This window comes from Rhinichthys klamathensis, unplaced genomic scaffold, assembly GCF_029890125.1.
Source record: "Rhinichthys klamathensis goyatoka isolate OS25496 unplaced genomic scaffold, OSU_Roscu_1.1 h1tg000068l_1, whole genome shotgun sequence".
NCBI lineage: Eukaryota > Metazoa > Chordata > Actinopteri > Cypriniformes > Leuciscidae > Rhinichthys > Rhinichthys klamathensis.
The window spans coordinates 6,303,269-6,321,431 of NW_026606611.1; the positions used below are offsets into that span (position 1 = coordinate 6,303,269).

At 37.0% G+C, this 18,163-nt stretch overlaps 1 protein-coding gene across 4 annotated transcripts in view; it reads left to right on the forward strand.

The window, feature by feature from the left end:
* The first annotated feature begins 361 nt into the window (after positions 1 to 361).
* The window catches only part of arap3 (ArfGAP with RhoGAP domain, ankyrin repeat and PH domain 3), a 33,302-nt gene continuing 15,500 nt past the window's right edge, over positions 362 to 18,163 (forward strand). For 3 of the 4 annotated variants that reach the window (XM_056250360.1, XM_056250362.1, XM_056250361.1), the window contains exons 1-11: positions 362 to 513; positions 9,976 to 11,012; positions 11,769 to 11,815; positions 12,171 to 12,253; positions 12,349 to 12,410; positions 14,163 to 14,381; positions 14,640 to 14,709; positions 15,629 to 15,749; positions 16,350 to 16,534; positions 16,764 to 16,870; positions 17,747 to 17,946. In XM_056250360.1, coding sequence (XP_056106335.1) covers positions 10,048 to 11,012; positions 11,769 to 11,815; positions 12,171 to 12,253; positions 12,349 to 12,410; positions 14,163 to 14,381; positions 14,640 to 14,709; positions 15,629 to 15,749; positions 16,350 to 16,534; positions 16,764 to 16,870; positions 17,747 to 17,946 — 2,059 coding nt within the window. In that variant the 5' untranslated portion in view covers positions 362 to 513; positions 9,976 to 10,047. Of the gene's footprint in view, positions 514 to 9,975; positions 11,013 to 11,768; positions 11,816 to 12,170; positions 12,254 to 12,348; positions 12,411 to 14,162; positions 14,478 to 14,639; positions 14,710 to 15,628; positions 15,750 to 16,349; positions 16,535 to 16,763; positions 16,871 to 17,746; positions 17,947 to 18,163 lie in introns of all 4 variants that reach the window. The other variant, XM_056250359.1, reaches the window with a different exon arrangement.

An 18,163-nucleotide genomic window follows, 5' to 3' on the forward strand; every position in this document is an offset into this window, starting at 1 on the left:
TGTGTGTAGTTTATATTGCAGAACAACACGCGAAAGTTTCTTTGCGCAGTCTAATTAGCCAAATGCTAACCACAAACTTATTTTACAAGAAAATCATACACCGCCATTCTAAAAAAGCCATAGGAAATTCCTGAGGGAAAATGTTTTATAGCTGAAACACATAATTTCTCCATTAACGCATAGGCTAATTCTTTATTTTAGATGGAAGAACAACTTCACCATTCTTTATGTGGTTAATTGTGTATTTTCGAAACTGTGATAGGCCTAATTAGGTTTTTGTGGCCTGGCCAGCGCTACACGTAGATAAACAATCGGCGTCGCTGTCCCTTTAAGAGCTCAGAGTTAATTCTCAGCAGCAGCGCTGTGCGTGCACTGAATCTCCGGCATAACAAACACAACTATCAGCCGCTCAACACTCAAACTTTCTCCAGCACTTCTCACATTACTGGAGTTTAAAACGCTCCGCATCAACACAACGCGATGTCGCGGAATATGTAACGCCATCTAATTAAGGTAAGGTAATCATTTTACATTCAAACTTATATTTGACAACATCTAACAAGCTGTCAGATAGCAGGCAGTTTTATTCATATCTGAAGGCTGCCCAGTGTGTAGTGCCAAGTGTGTGTACACAGTAAGATCTTCTAACATTTAGTGAGCGTTTATTATACAACTTTATTTAAAACTCGTTTTTCATAGCACATATCTCTTTGTGGTCTGAAATCATCCCAGACCTTGTAAAGAAGGTGAACGGGCTGTAAAGTAAAGGTTATTTTTTAGTTAAGGTCGTGAGTTTAACTATTACCCAGAGTGTTGACTGTTCAGATGGAATTTCATTGATTCTCATCAGGATCAGCAGTGCATTCAATCCTCGTGTATTGCAGTGTAACGAAAGATTTGCTCTGTAGGGTGTTGCTCACTGAGGAATCCGATACCCAGAGGCTTTACGCTCGCTGAATGGCACAGTTTAGTTTAAACTGAATTAGAAACACTCCGAGCTAATTTGCCAGTTCCTTACAGACACAACAACTGTGGGAGTCTCCAGGGAATTTGCAAGAATAACATGCCATTTTGAAGGTCTCTGCAGAAAACATGTTCATCCAGCAAGTGTATGCCTGATGTCGAGGAACTCTACGTGCACCCCCCACTTTTTGAGAGAAATCATTACTTTTAAAGTACAAGTGTGCACTTTTTAAATTGTTCTTGTACCCCTATATGCCATAGGCCTATGTCTAACTGAGCAGATTAGGTTCTCACAACATGGACGAGTGTATTAATTGTGATAAATCTCTTGTTACATAATCTGACCTGTATTTCCCTCTGTGCTCTTCATGACACTTGGAGGATGGGAAGTATATTCAAATCTAGAAGAGATTTGACCTTTGGAAAAGGTTCTAGATTTTTAATGTCAAGCGTACAATCTAATCCAGTGATATTTTTTTGTATGATTGTTATTGAAATAATGCAGTCATTTAGTTCATCTGATTAATTAAAACATTTTTTTAGGGTTATAATAACAGACAAAATGTGTTAGGCTGTATACGAAATATAATATAATATAACATTCAAAAGTTTGGGGTTGGTAAATAATTTTTTCCAATGATTTTTGAAAGAAGTTTCTTATGTTTACCAATCCTAAATACTAAATAGAATAAAACCGGTAATATTGTGAAATGATATTACAATTTAAAATTGAATATATTTTAAAATGTAATTTACTCCTGTAATGGCAAAATTGAATGTTCAGCATCATTACTCCAGTCTTCAGTGTCACACAATCCTTCAGAAATCATTCTAGTTTGTTGATTTGCTGCTCAAGAAACATTTCTAATTATTATCAATGGCGAAAACAAGTGCTGCTGAATATTTTTTTAATGAAAACTGTTACATTTTTCAGAATTCTTTATAATATAATATCACAACATCCATCTTTCTATCAACACATTGCACAAATAAATGTCAAATACAAATGTAAAATATACTCTAATAAGGCACTGAATTGTAAAGAAAATACAGTAAATAAATAAAACAAACATAGTAACATAAAACAAACAAGTTTTAAAGAGAGAGGAAGATTGTAGTGAATGTGTTTGCTTGCGTTTTGATGTACTATATGCATGCATTGCCTGCTACAATATTTGTATATTTGTTAGTTCTCTCCATTTTTGTTGGACATTAAATCATCTGATATGACTTAGGCTAAATGTGAAAGCGAAGGTTATCTAGCAGCAGTGTGGTTTCAATGCAGTTAGGGAACTGAGATCTGAATATGTGTTTGAGCAGAGGTCCAGCATATTAAAACACAAGTGTGTTCTGTCATCTCAGCTACGCGGCCTCCACCAGTTGTGAACAATGACGTATTGTGTCACACAATAGTGCTTCACTGTTATTTATACACCCCCCCCAGCACACTGCATCCCAAAAGCCTCCTTGATTCCTGCGTTTCACAAATTGCTTTCGACTCTACAGCTTCCACTAATTGTTCGTTCTGGAAGCCCAGGGATGTTTGAGTAGGATATGAGAGGGAAAGATGTTTTTCTCGTTTGGCTCCATCATAACCCACAGAGCAATGCAATCAATGAGTCTTGAAGCATGTTTTTTCATTAATGAAAATAAAAACAACAACAAATGATCATGTGTAATAATAATAATAATAATAATAATAATAAACACTCTCATGAGACTGAATTACACTAGCCGAGGCTTTATTTGTGAATGTCTTCACTTCCTGTTGCATGTATTGCCTAGATGTACAAAATCTCTAAAGTCTAAAGTGGTTTGAATCTCTGGAGAATATGAAACTTTTGGAATGCAAATAGTAATTTTCTGCTGATAAAGATTGCTGTTCAGATAGCAACCCAAGATCATTCAGGGCTCATTCTGTCAGATACATATTATTTCCCCTTCCATAAAGTTCTGGACAACTAGTCCATTCCATTCCATTATGGTTTGAGAGAGTGTTGTTTTTCAAATAAACTTGAATAGAGTGGGTGGAATTGAAACACAGCTTTTAAATGGTTCCCAAACAGGGCGTACAGTATGAGTTGCCATCACCGTTGGTATTAGTGGGACTTATGCATAAATAAAAATGGGAAGACAAGACATGCATGAACAACATAAGTAATTCAAAATGAAATGCATGTTTTGCTTGAGTTACTTGATTTTTGGGAGACCTGCCAAAATGTCTGCAGACATGAAAAATCTAGGTTGCAGAAATACCAGCTTAAGAGAGCTTAAAGGGCTAGTTCACCCAAAAACTTTTAAATTGTCATCAATGACTAACTCTTAAAAATGGAGTATCACAGAAATGATCACACTCTAAGTATTGATAAAGTGTGTATGTGTCCAATTGGTAAAATTTTAATCTTCATGCAAAGGAACAGTTGTGAACGAAAAGTGTGTGGTAATGTTTATGTAATTTTCTATAGTGACTGTGTACGTTAGAATATTAGTGCAAGTCTTGTTTACTCCCTTCATTACAAGAAAACATGCATCGTCACTGGCTTCATTTGGTAATACTATTTTGAAAGAGTGCAGGAAATGTGTATATGAGTTGCTCTTTTATTGCATAAACTCAATGTGTTTGTTGCTGTCCCTGTGACCACAAAACACCATCTTATTCTGTTTGCAGCTTTGGTGTCTGGCATTTTGATGTCTGTAAAAAATGGTTCAAATTTCATTTATTTTGATGGTTTAAAAAATCAGTTGAGCTTGTCAAGGTCAGCATGTCAAGGACACAGTCTGTATATTCTTTTCATGGAGACCAGCCTGGTCTCATTGTTTATATATTCGTAGTAGTACGTAACTTTTAGACACAAAACATACACTTTTGTATGTTTTGATTGATGCTGAAATGTACAATATAGATCTATTGACAAAATCCAAAACTTAAACATGATTACGTTTTTTTACTGGTATAAAAACATAACATTTAAAAATCTTTTATCTTTAAATTATAAATATAATTGTATTGGATTTTATTTTATTTTATTTTTTTACCATTGTATAGATTATATTTTAGATCCCTTAACCCTACACCCAAACCACTTTTATAGAGAGTATAAAAAATTTAACTGGGCTGGCAGAAAAATGTAAATGACATATTTAGTAACAGAATAATGTGAAATAAATATTTTGAGCCCTTAATCCCACTCCTACCTCTAAACCTAACCCTAACAGTTTCTGTATGTAAACGGCAGTACCAAAGCAGCCCAAACGACAATGTGTTGGGTTCTCAATACTCTCTTTAAGTTGTTAATCCTTGAATATCTTATCCTGATCCACTCCGTGAAGACACGCACAACTCATTGAAATGCATATCACCCAAAACACAGCATGTCGCAATCGATGACAAATGCCCTGTCCCAAATGGCACAGTTCAAATGCACTTACGATCTTGTGGACTTACAATGGCCACCGCATGATCGTGAAGTCCACGAGACCATAGGGTGTCCCATTTGTCATTGTAGGTTTCAGAAGGGTGCTCTTCCTGACAGTCAAAACCGCATTAGGCCTACATCATGAAAGTGCAGACTCGTAGGAAGACTGAGTGTTTTGGGTGCCATTTGGGAAGTCCAAAGCAGGCGAGGGCCAATGAGCCTGTGATATCACTACGTAAACTAGAGCTGCACGAATCTGGATAAATTGAGAATTACGATATTTTTTTTTAACGATTCTGACCAGACAACTAAACAAAATAACATGTAATTTACTAGAGGTTTTGACAAAATGTTAATTGCTGCAGTCTATTAAAATGTTTCTATTAATTTGAATGAATTATTTAAAAAATCAGTTTGAATGACTCACTCATGAAGACTTCACTTGTTTCATTACTAGATTAATCAGACCTTTTAAAAAAATCTCTTGAATGAATGATTCAATGACAGACACATTTTTTAACAGTTACTTTAAATGATTAAAGGAATAGTTGACCCAAAAATTCTGTCATTAATTACTCACCCCTCATTCCAAACCCGCAAGGCTTTCGTTCATCTTTGGAACACAAATGAAGACATTTTTGATGAAATCTGAGAGCTTTCTGTCCCTCCAGTTACGCAGCTACCACTTTGACACTTCAAAAACTAGATAAAGGGATCGAAAAACGAATCCATTATCAATTGAGCGGTTTAGTCCAAAATTTTCTGAGGAGACTCAATGACTTTATATGATGAATGGACTGAAAGTTCTCAGATTTCAAATTTTTGGGTGAACTGTCCCTTTAATTCCATGAATTTGATTAAATAAGTATTCGTGAAGTATCTGTGAAGTTGTTCATACATAAATAATTTACATTTCAGTTTGTCAATAAATATCAATGTTGTACATTTTAGTGTAAATGCTAATTTACATGGTTTGGTTTTACCATACATTACATATGAATGCTCGTGAGATCACGTTGAACCTGCTATGGGTTCAGATGGCTGCGATGATCTCCTCTTTGTATCATGCACGTTCTCTTTTTTTCCTCTAGAGTGGGAGAGGAGGAGGGTTTTGTTTGAGGGACAGCTGTATCCTGTGTATTCAGTAGTTCGGAGAAAACCCAGATCGGCCATTAAGATAAATATAGTTAGGGCAGGGCGGACAGAGCAGAGCAGGGGCACAGTTTTCCCAGCAAAATACATGTTGATTGTTGTTTGAGATGGTGGCCATCTTGCTTTGTTTACTGGCTCAGTCAAGATGTGGAGGATGATTTGAAGATACAGATATGGTGTTGCTGGAATGAGATGGTTATGGTGTCCTGCTGGTTGCCTTGCCATCTCTAGACCTTCATCTACGAGAACAGGCCTGCCCGAGACCGTCTCAAGCGACCCTTCCCCCGGCATCCTCAGGTCACAGCATGGAGGGAATGCGGTCATTAGACAAACACCAACCCGTTTATAGTGCGTCATTCCTCTGCGACCATGACAGAGTTTTCTTATAAGGCTGTAGGGTGTTTTGGATGGTTACTTACTGGCTTAAGTCAAAAAATTATATTTGACCGCTCCTGAATCTTCAAAGCCTATAGATTTTTTTTTTTTTTAGACCATTTAAAGGGTCGATTAGGCAAAAACTGTAAGTCTGTAAGTAATGTCAGTCTGGTTGCTCTGTACCCGTAAAGCAAAAAGTAATGGCATACCTTTCCTCAACAAGCATGTTTTGAGGTATCATTCATGTTTGTCTGAATTCTGTCATCATTTACTCACCCTCATGTTGTTCCAAAACTGTATGAGTTTCTTTGTTCGGTTGAACACAAAAGAAGATATTTTAAAAAATGTTGGTAACCTAACCAGACAGTTGATGGCCATTGACTTCCATATGATTTTTTTTATTCCTATAATGGAAGTCAATATTTGAACTCTGTCAACAAAGAAATGTACCTACATGTAAATGTAAAATCGGCTATTTGGCAATATTTTGGATTCAAATCAAATGCTAATAGGGAACCTGCAAACATTAATGAAAGTTCTATGTTTAATATAAGCGAGTTTGTCATTGTACTGTTTTTTTCGTTTTTTTTTCATTAAGAATATTAACAATAGTTTCAAGCATTTGCCCCCGAATTGCCGCTATAATCGCTGCACGGGCATTCGTAAGCGATTTAAAAGCGAGTTGAAAGAGGGGAAAAACTCCAATGTCCCAAACCCCCTCAGTGATACCGGTATTACCGGTGTAGTCACACCCGATTAACCGGTGGGAAAATTTCCTCACCGTCACATCCCTAAAACTCATACAGGTTTGGAACAACTTGAGGGTGAGTAAGTGATGACTGAATTTTCATTTTTGGGTGAACTATCCCTTTAATATTATTAGGCTAAGCAATAATATTACTAGTTAAACCAATAATAAACAGATGGAGGTTTTCTGTGCTGTCTGTTGAGTAACAAATCTATTGTCTTATGCAGTGCACTGTGTGCTGTGCTGTTAAGATAGAAATTGTGGTTTTGACCTTTCATGGCTTTATTTTCCCTTGCAAAATAGTCCCTGTCTTAACCGCACAACTTTAGTACATGTGGTTGCAAGCTAGATCGAGCACTGGGAACCTGCACATCAACCCGATAAAATGTGACGTAATATATAATGTGGTTGTGGGATTTCACTCAAAAGAATGTGTGAAAAGTACAGCTATTTTGTGTAGGGGTTGAGAAATGCTGCTGTAAAATGGGTAGGTGTTTGTTGCATTTATAGTCAATTGGTATTAATTTTGAACCATATGCGCTGCATTCAGTGGAGGAAATCCAAAAGGAAATGAAGGAAATGCCATTGCTTGCAAGGGACCAAAATAGTGCAAGCTTGGTTTTTAAGGTTCTCTGTATGCTACGGTTCAAAAGTTTGGGATCTGTGAGTTTTTTCAAATATGTTTGAAAGAATTCTCATATCTGACATTTATTTATATCATAAATACAGTATTAATTATACTATTACAATTTAAATGAACCGTTTTCTATTTTAATATATTTTAAAATGTAATTTATTCCTGTGATGGCAAAGCTAAATCTTCAGCGTCATTATAGTCTTTAGTGTCACATGTTCCTTCAGAAATCCTTCTAATATGCTGCTTTGATGTTCAAGAAACATTTCTTTTTATTATCAATGTTGAAAACAGTTGCTTAATTTTTTGTGGAAACAGCGATATATATATATTTTTTTTTCAGGAACTCTTTTGTAACATTACAAATGTTTAATCTAACTGGTGATCAATTGAATGCATTCTTGCTGATTCAAATAAATCTTACTGATCACTTTTGAATGGTAATGTAAATAAAATGCCGCATGAGTCACTTTCATGACACTCAACAATACGTCTTTTTTTGGCTCCACACAAGAATCATCATAATTTGGTATGCAAATAGAGGCAAGAGTGCAGTTGCAACTCAATAGGCAAATATTACAATGCCATTACTGATCTAAGTATAAATTTGATCATTTACAAGAACAAAAACAGACAGCATAGTTAGGACTGAAATTATCTATATAGGACAAATTTGAGTGGAGTCTGTAGATTAAGGGATTTGGGCTGAATTAATTGCAGATGTTTTGTCACTGGTTGGCTTCATGATGACAGTCTTGCTGAAGGGAGTTTTTCTGCATCGCTGCTAGAGGAAAAAGAAAACACCCAGACCCATTTCTCTCCTTTCCTCGGGTCACACTTTATCAGTCCTCCTCACAAGCTTCCTGCCTCCCCCCTCACCGTGGGATCCGGTGAATCAGAGTGCCCGAGCCAAAGGTTAGCATCCAGAGTCCAGACAAAGGAAGACGAGGATATGACTCATCAACCTTTTTTAACAGCCTTCTAACGTCTGCTTTTCTACTCAGACTCAGTGTTGAGTGAAACAGACCCTGTTGACATTATCAAGGCTTTTTAACACGTTTCTGAATTTTATTGTGTTTTATAATTGCGGTGGAGTGATTGATTGATTCATCTCTGCCACAAATAGAAAGTAGCACCGTACATACTCAAAAGTACCTCCTATTGAGATGTCCTTGTGAGAGAACAGTGTGAATCCTTTGTGGATTTGTACACCCTGTGATGACAGTTTATCCAATCATCACACCCACCCATCAGGCACCGCCCCTTTTTCAAGGTCACGAAATGTAGCAGCTCTCTGTCCCTGGGTTTGGCCGTATGCCACTCGTAGCCTTGAGATTCCTCGTAGGCCACTGCTCTCAAGTGGTATCTCTCCATAGGACACACAGTCAGAAATGTTTACAGAAAGCGTTTTCTCAGTCTCGCTCCCGAAGTTTTGCCATCTCTGACGAACAAGCTTTGCCCCACCCATGTGGATTTTCTCCCAGGCCCACCCTGGTGGAGTCTGTTCTCTCGACTGTTGCTAGTTCTCACAATTTTCAACAGCTTTCCCTCAATGAATGGAGGCTTCTTAAAATAGTCCTAAGAAATATGACTGCATTGTCGTTCCTTGCATATGCTCTCTGTTACAGCTTATCCTGATATTCCCATGTGTTTCGACTATGAATACTTGTTTTCAAATCATGGTACAAAGATTTGTTTTTATTCAGTCACTGACTATTTTGTTCCAACGCAGTGGTTTTAAGAGTCTATAAGCGGGGTCATGTCCTCATCTGGAAATGTCTGGGTGATTCAGTCTCAGCCTGCTGAAAAATGCTTTTTGCCATAAAAGACCATTAACCTCCCTGCAACTATCAGCCATGTCTTTTGTTCATCAAATTTAGAGGTGGACATTACACATTTAGCTTTGTAAAATATAAATTACCAGTTGTCTTTGCATTTAGGCACAATGCTAGTATAATAATAATATATTTCATGTATTTTACATATTATTAATTTACTAGGGGTGTAACAATATGTCGTGTCACAATTTATCGCAATACAAAAATGCAACAATATGTATCGTGGATAGTGAGAATCTGTATTGTGTATAGTTCACCCCAAATTATTTTTTTGGAGAAAAAATGTAAAGTTTTAGTATCAGTACTACATTAAACTACTATATATAGGCCTAATGTATAATAATGCATTGGGGGAATATTCGTGGGTCCTGATAATACCAAATGTCTTATGTTACCAGTAAAAAAGTGGCCTACATTATTTTAAATATATCTAGCCAGTGAAAGAGTGCAAGCGTATTCGTCTAAAATAATTCTGTTTTCAGCTTCAGAATCATGAATATTTTTATTCTGCTGTTACCATTGTCCTGTGCATGAATAGGCTTGGACTATCCAACTATCCAGTAACCCAACCAGCACCAAGTCCAAGCCTATTCATTCCCACCCCCTATGTAAAACAAAATTTAGCATTTTAGTCAACAGTACAATGTTTTTTTTTGTTAACCTTTTACCATATGTCTTGGAGTATCGCAATAATATCGTATTGTGAGTTCAGTATCGTGATATGTATCGAATCGTGATATGAGGGTTTCGTTACACCCCTATAATTTACTACACGGAAAAAGACCTATTTAATCCACCAAGAATTTGATCTACGTTCCATTAACCTATTTTCTTTGCTTGTTTTCTCAGATGAAGGACTGGTGTCGTCTGCTGCTCTTGGCTGGAATTGCTGCTGTTTTTCATGCAGCCTAAAGAGCACCCATGCACACTATGGCAACAATCGGTCCATGCTCAGATGCAGAGGACCTGTTGGCTTCCATCCACCTCGAGAGGTATCTGGACCACTTCCGCCAGGCAGGCTTTCTCCTCGCCCGAGACTTCTGTCATGTGGACAATGTCGCTCTGAACAGGGTGGGAGTCACTGCCACCGGCCACAGGAAGCGTATCCTCAAACTGGTCGAGCACATTCAGCTGATCTGTCAACATCAAAGGAAAGAGCTCTTGCTAGATCGCTGTAATTCAGAATCTGCTATTCACGAGGTGACCCCTGTCAATGTGGAGCCTCTTTCTCCTTCAAGACCTCCTGGCACCTCTTTAGAAACCTTACGTAACAGCTCTGCCCCGAATCTTTGTGCACAAGTGAAGCGCTCATTCTCCGAGCGTAGCACCAGTGTTGTAAAGCCGGTACCAAAACCAAGAACTGTCTTCCACAAACTGAGAGCAGAGAAATTTTCTTTACCAACACAACATGAAGTGCAACCTCGCCGAAAGTCATCTCAGGACCTGATGGTAATAGTTGCAGATGATTCATCCTCTACTGCGTCCAGTACAGACACTGTTGAAACATTTACTGAATCAAAAAACGTTCATTGTGAACCAGGTTTGAGCAATACCACTTCAACCCCAGAGACTGGTGGAATGTTACCTCCAGTCCCCCCTAGGTTAAATCGAGGAATTCCCCCCTCCACATTCAGGAAAATGTCGGACCAGGAGCATCTCAGCACCCCACCCCTCTGCACGCCACCTGACTCCCCCTCTAGTTATCAGTGCTCTCCCTTCACCAACACACCTGGTTCACCTCCAAGTCCTCCCTGCTCAGGGCTTGAGATGGTCTCTAATGAAATCTACTGTGGCACTTTATCAGGCACTCCTCGTGTGTTTTGGAGTCGCTCTTTACCCGTTCCCCCTCCGCGCCAGGAGGTCAGTCCGTCCACTGAAAATCAAAGGTAAACTGTTAAGTCTTAATTGAAATGACATTAGGGGCTTTCGCACCGGTGGAACCTTTTCATAGTTCCTAGAACTGTTGGCGGAAGTACCCGGATTTTGGCTTGTTTGCACCACGGGAACTAGGAACGATTTTAGTTCTAGGAACTCCTTTTGGAGGAACTAATTTAGCTCCTACTTCAGAGTAGGGTCTAAACCAGCACTATAGGAACTACCAGTGACGTTAGTGTACGCTTGGCCAGATGCACGCGAAACATCACCCTCCATTTAAAAAAAAAAGCTTTGTTAATGCACAGATTATAGCCTATATATTTACTCCACAAACTAACTCTACGGACATGGAAAACAGTGATAGATGGGTCTTTTTAACCTTTACGCTAAGGAGAAAATCCAATGCAACTTTGAGGGGACCAAGCCAAACATGATGTATTTCTGCTCCGCTAGCAACACTGGACATTAACCACACGGCGTACGCTAATACCTTTTCATTTACTGGCTTTTTATGTTGTAACAGTTCTACCTAATAACGTATTAGACAGGACTGTTAGACAGACTTCCTACTCGCGGTGCAAATGCAACCAGGAAAATGTTCCTAAGGGAACTATTAGTTCTCGGGGAAACCACCCTGGTGGCTAGTTCCTAGAACTACCTGGTGCGAAAGCCCCATTGTTTTTGCTGGACATACCAACATGCCATACCATTTAATTTTGATTCTTATGACTATCGCTCCACAATTAACTAACTTTCTCCTCCAATAGCACTTTAGAAAAGTCCAACTCAACTGAAACACCCAAAAGAACGTCTGGTAGGTTTATTAACACACAAAGTGTTATGATTTACTCCCCTGAAATTTGTTCCTAACATGTATAACTTTCTTACATATCTTTTTTTCTGAACATTAATATACATGCATACATACATACATACATGCTACCATTCAAAATTTGGGGTCGGTAAGATTTTTTTTTTTTTTGAAAGAAATTAATTCAGCAAGGACACATTAAATCAACCAAAAGTGACAGTAAAGTCATTTATAATGTTACAAAAGATTTGTATTTCAAATAATTTTAAATTTCTATTCATCAAAGAATGGATATTTATTTTAATATTAATGGTTTTATCTTATCCTACAATTATTTTTTTTTGTTCAACTGGCACAGCATCTGCTGAGTACGAAGATGAAATGATCAACCCGTACTGTGAAACTGTCTTCCACAGCAAGCGACAATATCAACATTCAGAGGTGAGAGACTTGAAGTGAGCAAACTTTATTTTAGAGTGAATTTTAACTTTATGTACTCAAATGGGTGTGTTTTATTTATGGTTGAATATGTTTAGGTTGACAAGACCAAAATTGAGGAAAAGACTACAAATAAAGAGGATAAAACAAGAGATCATGGGTAAGTCCAGTTATTTCCATGAAAGTTTAAATTGGCTGTTTCCGCAAAAGTCAGCATAATGTTTGGTATCCCCACAGTGTTATCCAGCTGATCATCCCGCTAATAATTCTAGTTTGTGTTCAGCTAAAGAAAGTCATATACTGTACATCTGGGATGGCATGAAAGTGAGTAAATGATGAGAGAATTAAACATTTTTGGCTGGAGTATCCCTTTAAGTCATGTAGATGCTTTAGTAAGTATGATTTAGCGAAGTGATCTTCGTAATGTGGTTAAAGCTATCTGAAACGATCTCATTTTCGTTTTTAACGGAACGGTTTCATTTTCACCCGGAAATGAAAAATCTGTCGTAATTTACTCATCCTCATGTTGAAAACCCTAGAACTTACTTTCTTCCATGAAACGCAAACTGAGCAGTTTAGCTGAATTTCCCAGCTGCTCTTGTCTATAAAATGAAAATGGGGAAGGATGCTGTCAAGTCCCCATATAACCATATGAAAAAAGATTGCATAAAAGGTGTCTTTATGGCTCGTGCTATACTCCAAATCTTCTAAATATAATATGATAGCTATGTTTGAGGAACAGACTATAAAAAATAATAATTATGAGAAATAGTCGCAATTGCGAGAAAAAAAGACAGAATTGAGACTTTATCTCACAATTCTGACTTTTTTTCTCACAATTGCGAGTTTACATCTCGCAATTCTGACTTTATAACACGTAATTGAGTTAATATCTCGAAGTTCTGACATCTTTTCTCAGAATTGTGAGATATAAACTCGCAATTGCGAGTTATCAGGCCAATTCTAAGGGAAAAAAAGACTAACGTTTTTCCTCTCAGAATAGTTTATATCACAATTCTGAATTTCTATCATGCATTTCTGACTTTATAACGCAATTGCGATTTTATATCAATCCTGACTTTCTATCTCGCAATTCTGACTTTATATTTCGCAATTGTGAGAAATAAAGTCAGAATTGCGAGATAAAAAGCCGCAATTACCTTTTTTATTTTTCAATCTGTGGCGGAAACAAGCTTCCATAAGTTTTAAATGAATGACTAGACTGTGTATGTACAAGATGTCGAGTTGGTCACTCAAGACTTACTCATGTATATTTATTGGTGAAAGGTCCTTTATTTGCCTTTATGTAGTTTTTGTAAGTCTTTCTTAACTACAAAGCATATTTTATTGGAATGTCCAGCTTTAAATTATATTAGGCAATGCTCTTATTCAGAAAGTAAATTAATTGACATTTTTAAAAAGGTTTCTTCTGGGAAAATATATATATTTTTTTTATCAAATTTTAAATTGAAAGATTTTATATGACTGGTATTATTATTAATATTATTATTGCTGTTAATTTTTTATTTTTGTTTAATTCGTTTGTAGAGATTATATAGTTAAATAATTGTATACAGTTAATTGAAATCTTATTTTTAAAATGAGTATTGTACATTTTATTACTCTTGAGTTTGCCATGAATATAGCCTTTGCTGGTATGGTGTTAAATAATGAATGAATGAATAGTAAATAATGAATCAATAATAATAAATGAAAAGTAATACATGATAAATAAATAAATAATAAACAATAACTAAAACACATTTTCTGAAAACAAGTCTTAATATCTAATGCATTTTTAGTTTTTTTAAGGATGGTTTTTACTTGAACATGAAACTGTTTAATTGTATTTTTTTTTTTTGTATACTAATATTACTGTGCGGTATATATTTTAAACCTCCTCCTTCTACAGGCAGAACCATCACGCGTGGCTCAAGCGTCTTGATTCTCCAGGCTACTGCACTGTGGGTGAACCCACACCGGGCTCCCACTCGTTCTCCCTCCCTCATAACCTCTGCTCCAATGAAGCAGACGAGGACCACATCATCTCTCCCTACGCCAGCTTCACCTCGCTGTCCGAGCGGATGGCACCTATCCTCAGCGGCTGGCTGGACAAGCTCTCTCCTCAAGGGTACGCCCCATCGGGGCTGCTACTCTCCTCTCATCTCTGCGTCTCCTGCACGCTCCTCAATGGCTGTTTCTGCTCCCTGTCTGTCCTCTCTGGCCGGTTTGTCATCACTTCACGTGTTGTGTCTCCTGCTGTTTGTTCCTGTCCTCTGCTTGACATCTTCCAGTGTCTAGATTCAGTTCCTGCTTAAATAATTTCAGAAATGTGACCTTTGTAATGTAGTGGTTTTTCTCTGACATCACATTTGTTCCTCTGTTATAGAAACTATGTGTTCCAGAAACGATATGTGAAGTTTGATGGGAAAAACTTGATGTACTATGGTAGTGAAAAGGTATGATTGCATGTGATCAAACTCAATGCCATCTTTCCATTGTATTATTAAAGGGATCATATCATACATTTATCGTTCAGTATTTTTCTACTTTTAATGTCAAGGTTTTTACACCAGAACAGTCATAATATTATCTACCGTTTAAAAGTATTAAAAAGGCTGTACAAATATTTTGTACCATTATAAATGTCTTTACTGTCACTTTTGATCAATTGAATGCTTCCTCAGTGAATAAAATTATTAATTTCTTAAACATCTGACCCCAAACTTTGAACATTAGTGTAGTTTTTCCACCCTCCCTCTGAATTGCTTTGAAGTAAACCCAGTTTTTGCATGCGTGTACTGCAGGTTTACTGTCAAATATAGTTTTTAACTGTTTGCTCCACGCTGAGCATTGAATAGTGGGTTAAACAGCTGAACAACACTGAATGGATGTTGTTGACGTGTAAAGGCCCTTTTATACTGAACGTGAAACAGGAAAGCTGAATGAATTGATGACGAATGGTCTATTTACACCAAGAGCGAAATCTATATTCATTTTGCTGAATGAAAAGCAAATTGCCAGAACAATAGATGGTGGTGATCGACAACCAACTTCACCTGCGTGTTGAACCTTTTACCTCAGCTGGTCTGGGAAAAGTTGTTACACTTTGTAATCATTTAAGGTTTGCAAGTTAGTTAAGTTTCAATAAATCATTTTTGGGCTGGGTAGAATGGTTTGTGTTCCCACTGTTACAGTACAGCATGCTTTCATAGTAGAATTAACTGATTCATCATGATCTATGACCCCTTTAAGCACTTCACGCTGCCTGAAGACCTTCAGAATATAAACAATTCCTAAATTCCAATGTGTTTTTCTGCAGATGTCACATATGTTGGTACACTGTTATTCTTAACACAACTGGTCTTTTTCTCCCAGGATGCTTATCCCAAAGGTGTGATTCCCTTAGCTGCCATACAGATGGCCCGCGTAGCCAAAGACAATAAATTTGAGATTGTGACAAGTCACAGGACGTTTGTGTTCCGAGCTGATAATGACGGTAAGCGCAGCATTTTTCTACATTGACGCTTATGCATTTGGCAGACGCTTTTAACGACTTACGATGCATTTCAAGCTATTCAGTTAATGCATTTCCTGGGAATCAAACCCATGACCTTGCTGTCGCTCTAACAGAAATGCAAATTTAATAACAATATTTTTGTAATCTTTTTGGTCACACTTTATATTAGGTGTCCATATGTACTTATTGTGTTCATATTTTATTGCAAAAATACTTTTACTGCTATTGAGGTGGGATACGGGGTAAAGTTAGGGACAGGTTTGGTGGTATGGGTGGTTTAAGGGAAGGCTCAATAGTGTAATTATAGATTTAATTACAGAAATTAACTACAGCTGTAATTACACGCTGGTATTAAAAAAAAAAATTAAATACATGTATGCACACAATAGGTGCATTGTATCAAATGATTAATTTAAATGTTATTACATAGTAGTTAAATACGCGTATAAGGTGGGACCATCTTTTTTCATGGCTGATCATATAGAATTGGAATGGGTCTTTAGAAAGTGTTTTACTGCTTATTTAAAATTGAACTATGGCAAAAGAAACCGTATGATCCTTCTTTATGCCGCCTTGTAGTCCAGAGGAGCAAATGGTGCAGCATGTTGCAGGAGCGGGTCAAAGAACAGCTGGTTTTTGGCCGTCCACGTTTTGGCCCCGGCAGTCACTGCCAAAAGAGTGGCTTCCTGGAGCTTAAAGGAACCAAGTCAAAGATCTATGCAGCAATTATAATGGAGCAGATCTGGTTGTACAAGAGTGAGCAGGTAATTAGTTAATCGTGTTATAGCCATACTACTCTGAATTTAGTACCAGTGATTTGCTTTACCTCTTTCTTCTCTCAATGTGATTCAGTTTGAGTGTTTTAAAAGTATTCTGAACTTCCTATAGCATATGTACAATGCATTCAAAAGTAGCTTTAAATGATTTGCATCATGAAGGCTTGATAGCTAATTCTTAAATGAAGGCTTACCCTTTGTGATATGTGTTTTACAGTGCTTTAAAAATGGGATTGGAATTACTGTAATTGAGGCCAGAGGTGCTACAATTCGTGATGGGAAGGGCAAGAGCTTTGATCTCATTACTCCTTATAAAACCTTCAGGTAAACCGTTCAAGTCACGCTATGCTTATGTTAAGCTTGTATGTGTTTACTCCTATGTAATTTCCAGCACTGCAAAAACATTGTTTAATCAGTGATTTGTCTTTTCCATTTCATTTATCTTGAATTTAGTTTCTTTTTCTTACCCCTTAGTTTAAAAGAAGAAAAATAGCCAACAGGGTTCGCAAAATAAACTTAATGTATATTCTCTAAAAACAAGTCATATTATCATGCACAGCTTTGATTCTTTAAAAGGACATTTAGATATTTTTACTGGGAAACAAGACAAGTATTTAAGAAAAATGGAAAAATAAAGATTATGTGATACGTAAACATATGTTATATATTTATATTGACTCATTTAATTTTTGATTATGATTTTTTTAAAATCTTTATACGTTCAAAAGGATCTGTCAAAATATCTGTAAGATTTTTAAAATGTTTTTGAAACAAGTCACCAAGGTTGCAATTGATCAAAAATACAGTAAATCAGTAATAATGTGAAATAATATATAAAATAACTGTTTTCTTTTTTAATATATTTTATAATGTGATTTATTCCTGTGATGACAAAGAAATCATTCTAATAGGCTGATTTGTTGCTCAATAAACATTTCTTATTATTATCAAATATCAATGTAGAAAACTGTTATGCTGCTCAATATTTTTGTTGAAACAGCGACACACACACACACACACATATATAAACATAGTTGAAATAAAATCAATTTTGATTTGTTAAATTTCACTGCACACTTAAAGCAGTGAAGTCATTCAGGAGTCTTTTCTCTCTAACTAACAATGGCAGACTAGAGAGTAGAGACAATTAATAGGATCCATGAAGGCAGAGCATTAAGAGGGTTTTGTGCACCCTTGCAGCTTCACGGCAGAGTCGGAGCGAGAGAAGAGGGACTGGATGGAGGCCCTGCAGGAATCTATAGCAGAAACACTATCTGATTATGAGGTGGCAGAGAAGATCTGGTCCAACAGGTCCAACAAGATCTGCGCAGACTGCAAAGCCATCAATCCAGACTGGGCATCCATTAATCTCTGTGTGGTCATCTGCAAGAATTGCGCAGGTGTGTGTGTGACTGATGTGGTGGGGTAAAGATTTGGTGTATTATCAGATCGGTGGCGTTTATAATTAAAATTTATAAAGCACAGTGAATTCGGCTGAATTAGGCTAGAAAATTCATTAAATAGTTGGTGTGAGATATTTAGTGACTATCCGGCATGGGTGACAGCAGTGCAGTGTGTCTTGGTTAATACAGATGGTATTAAGAGTTTCTAAGCTCA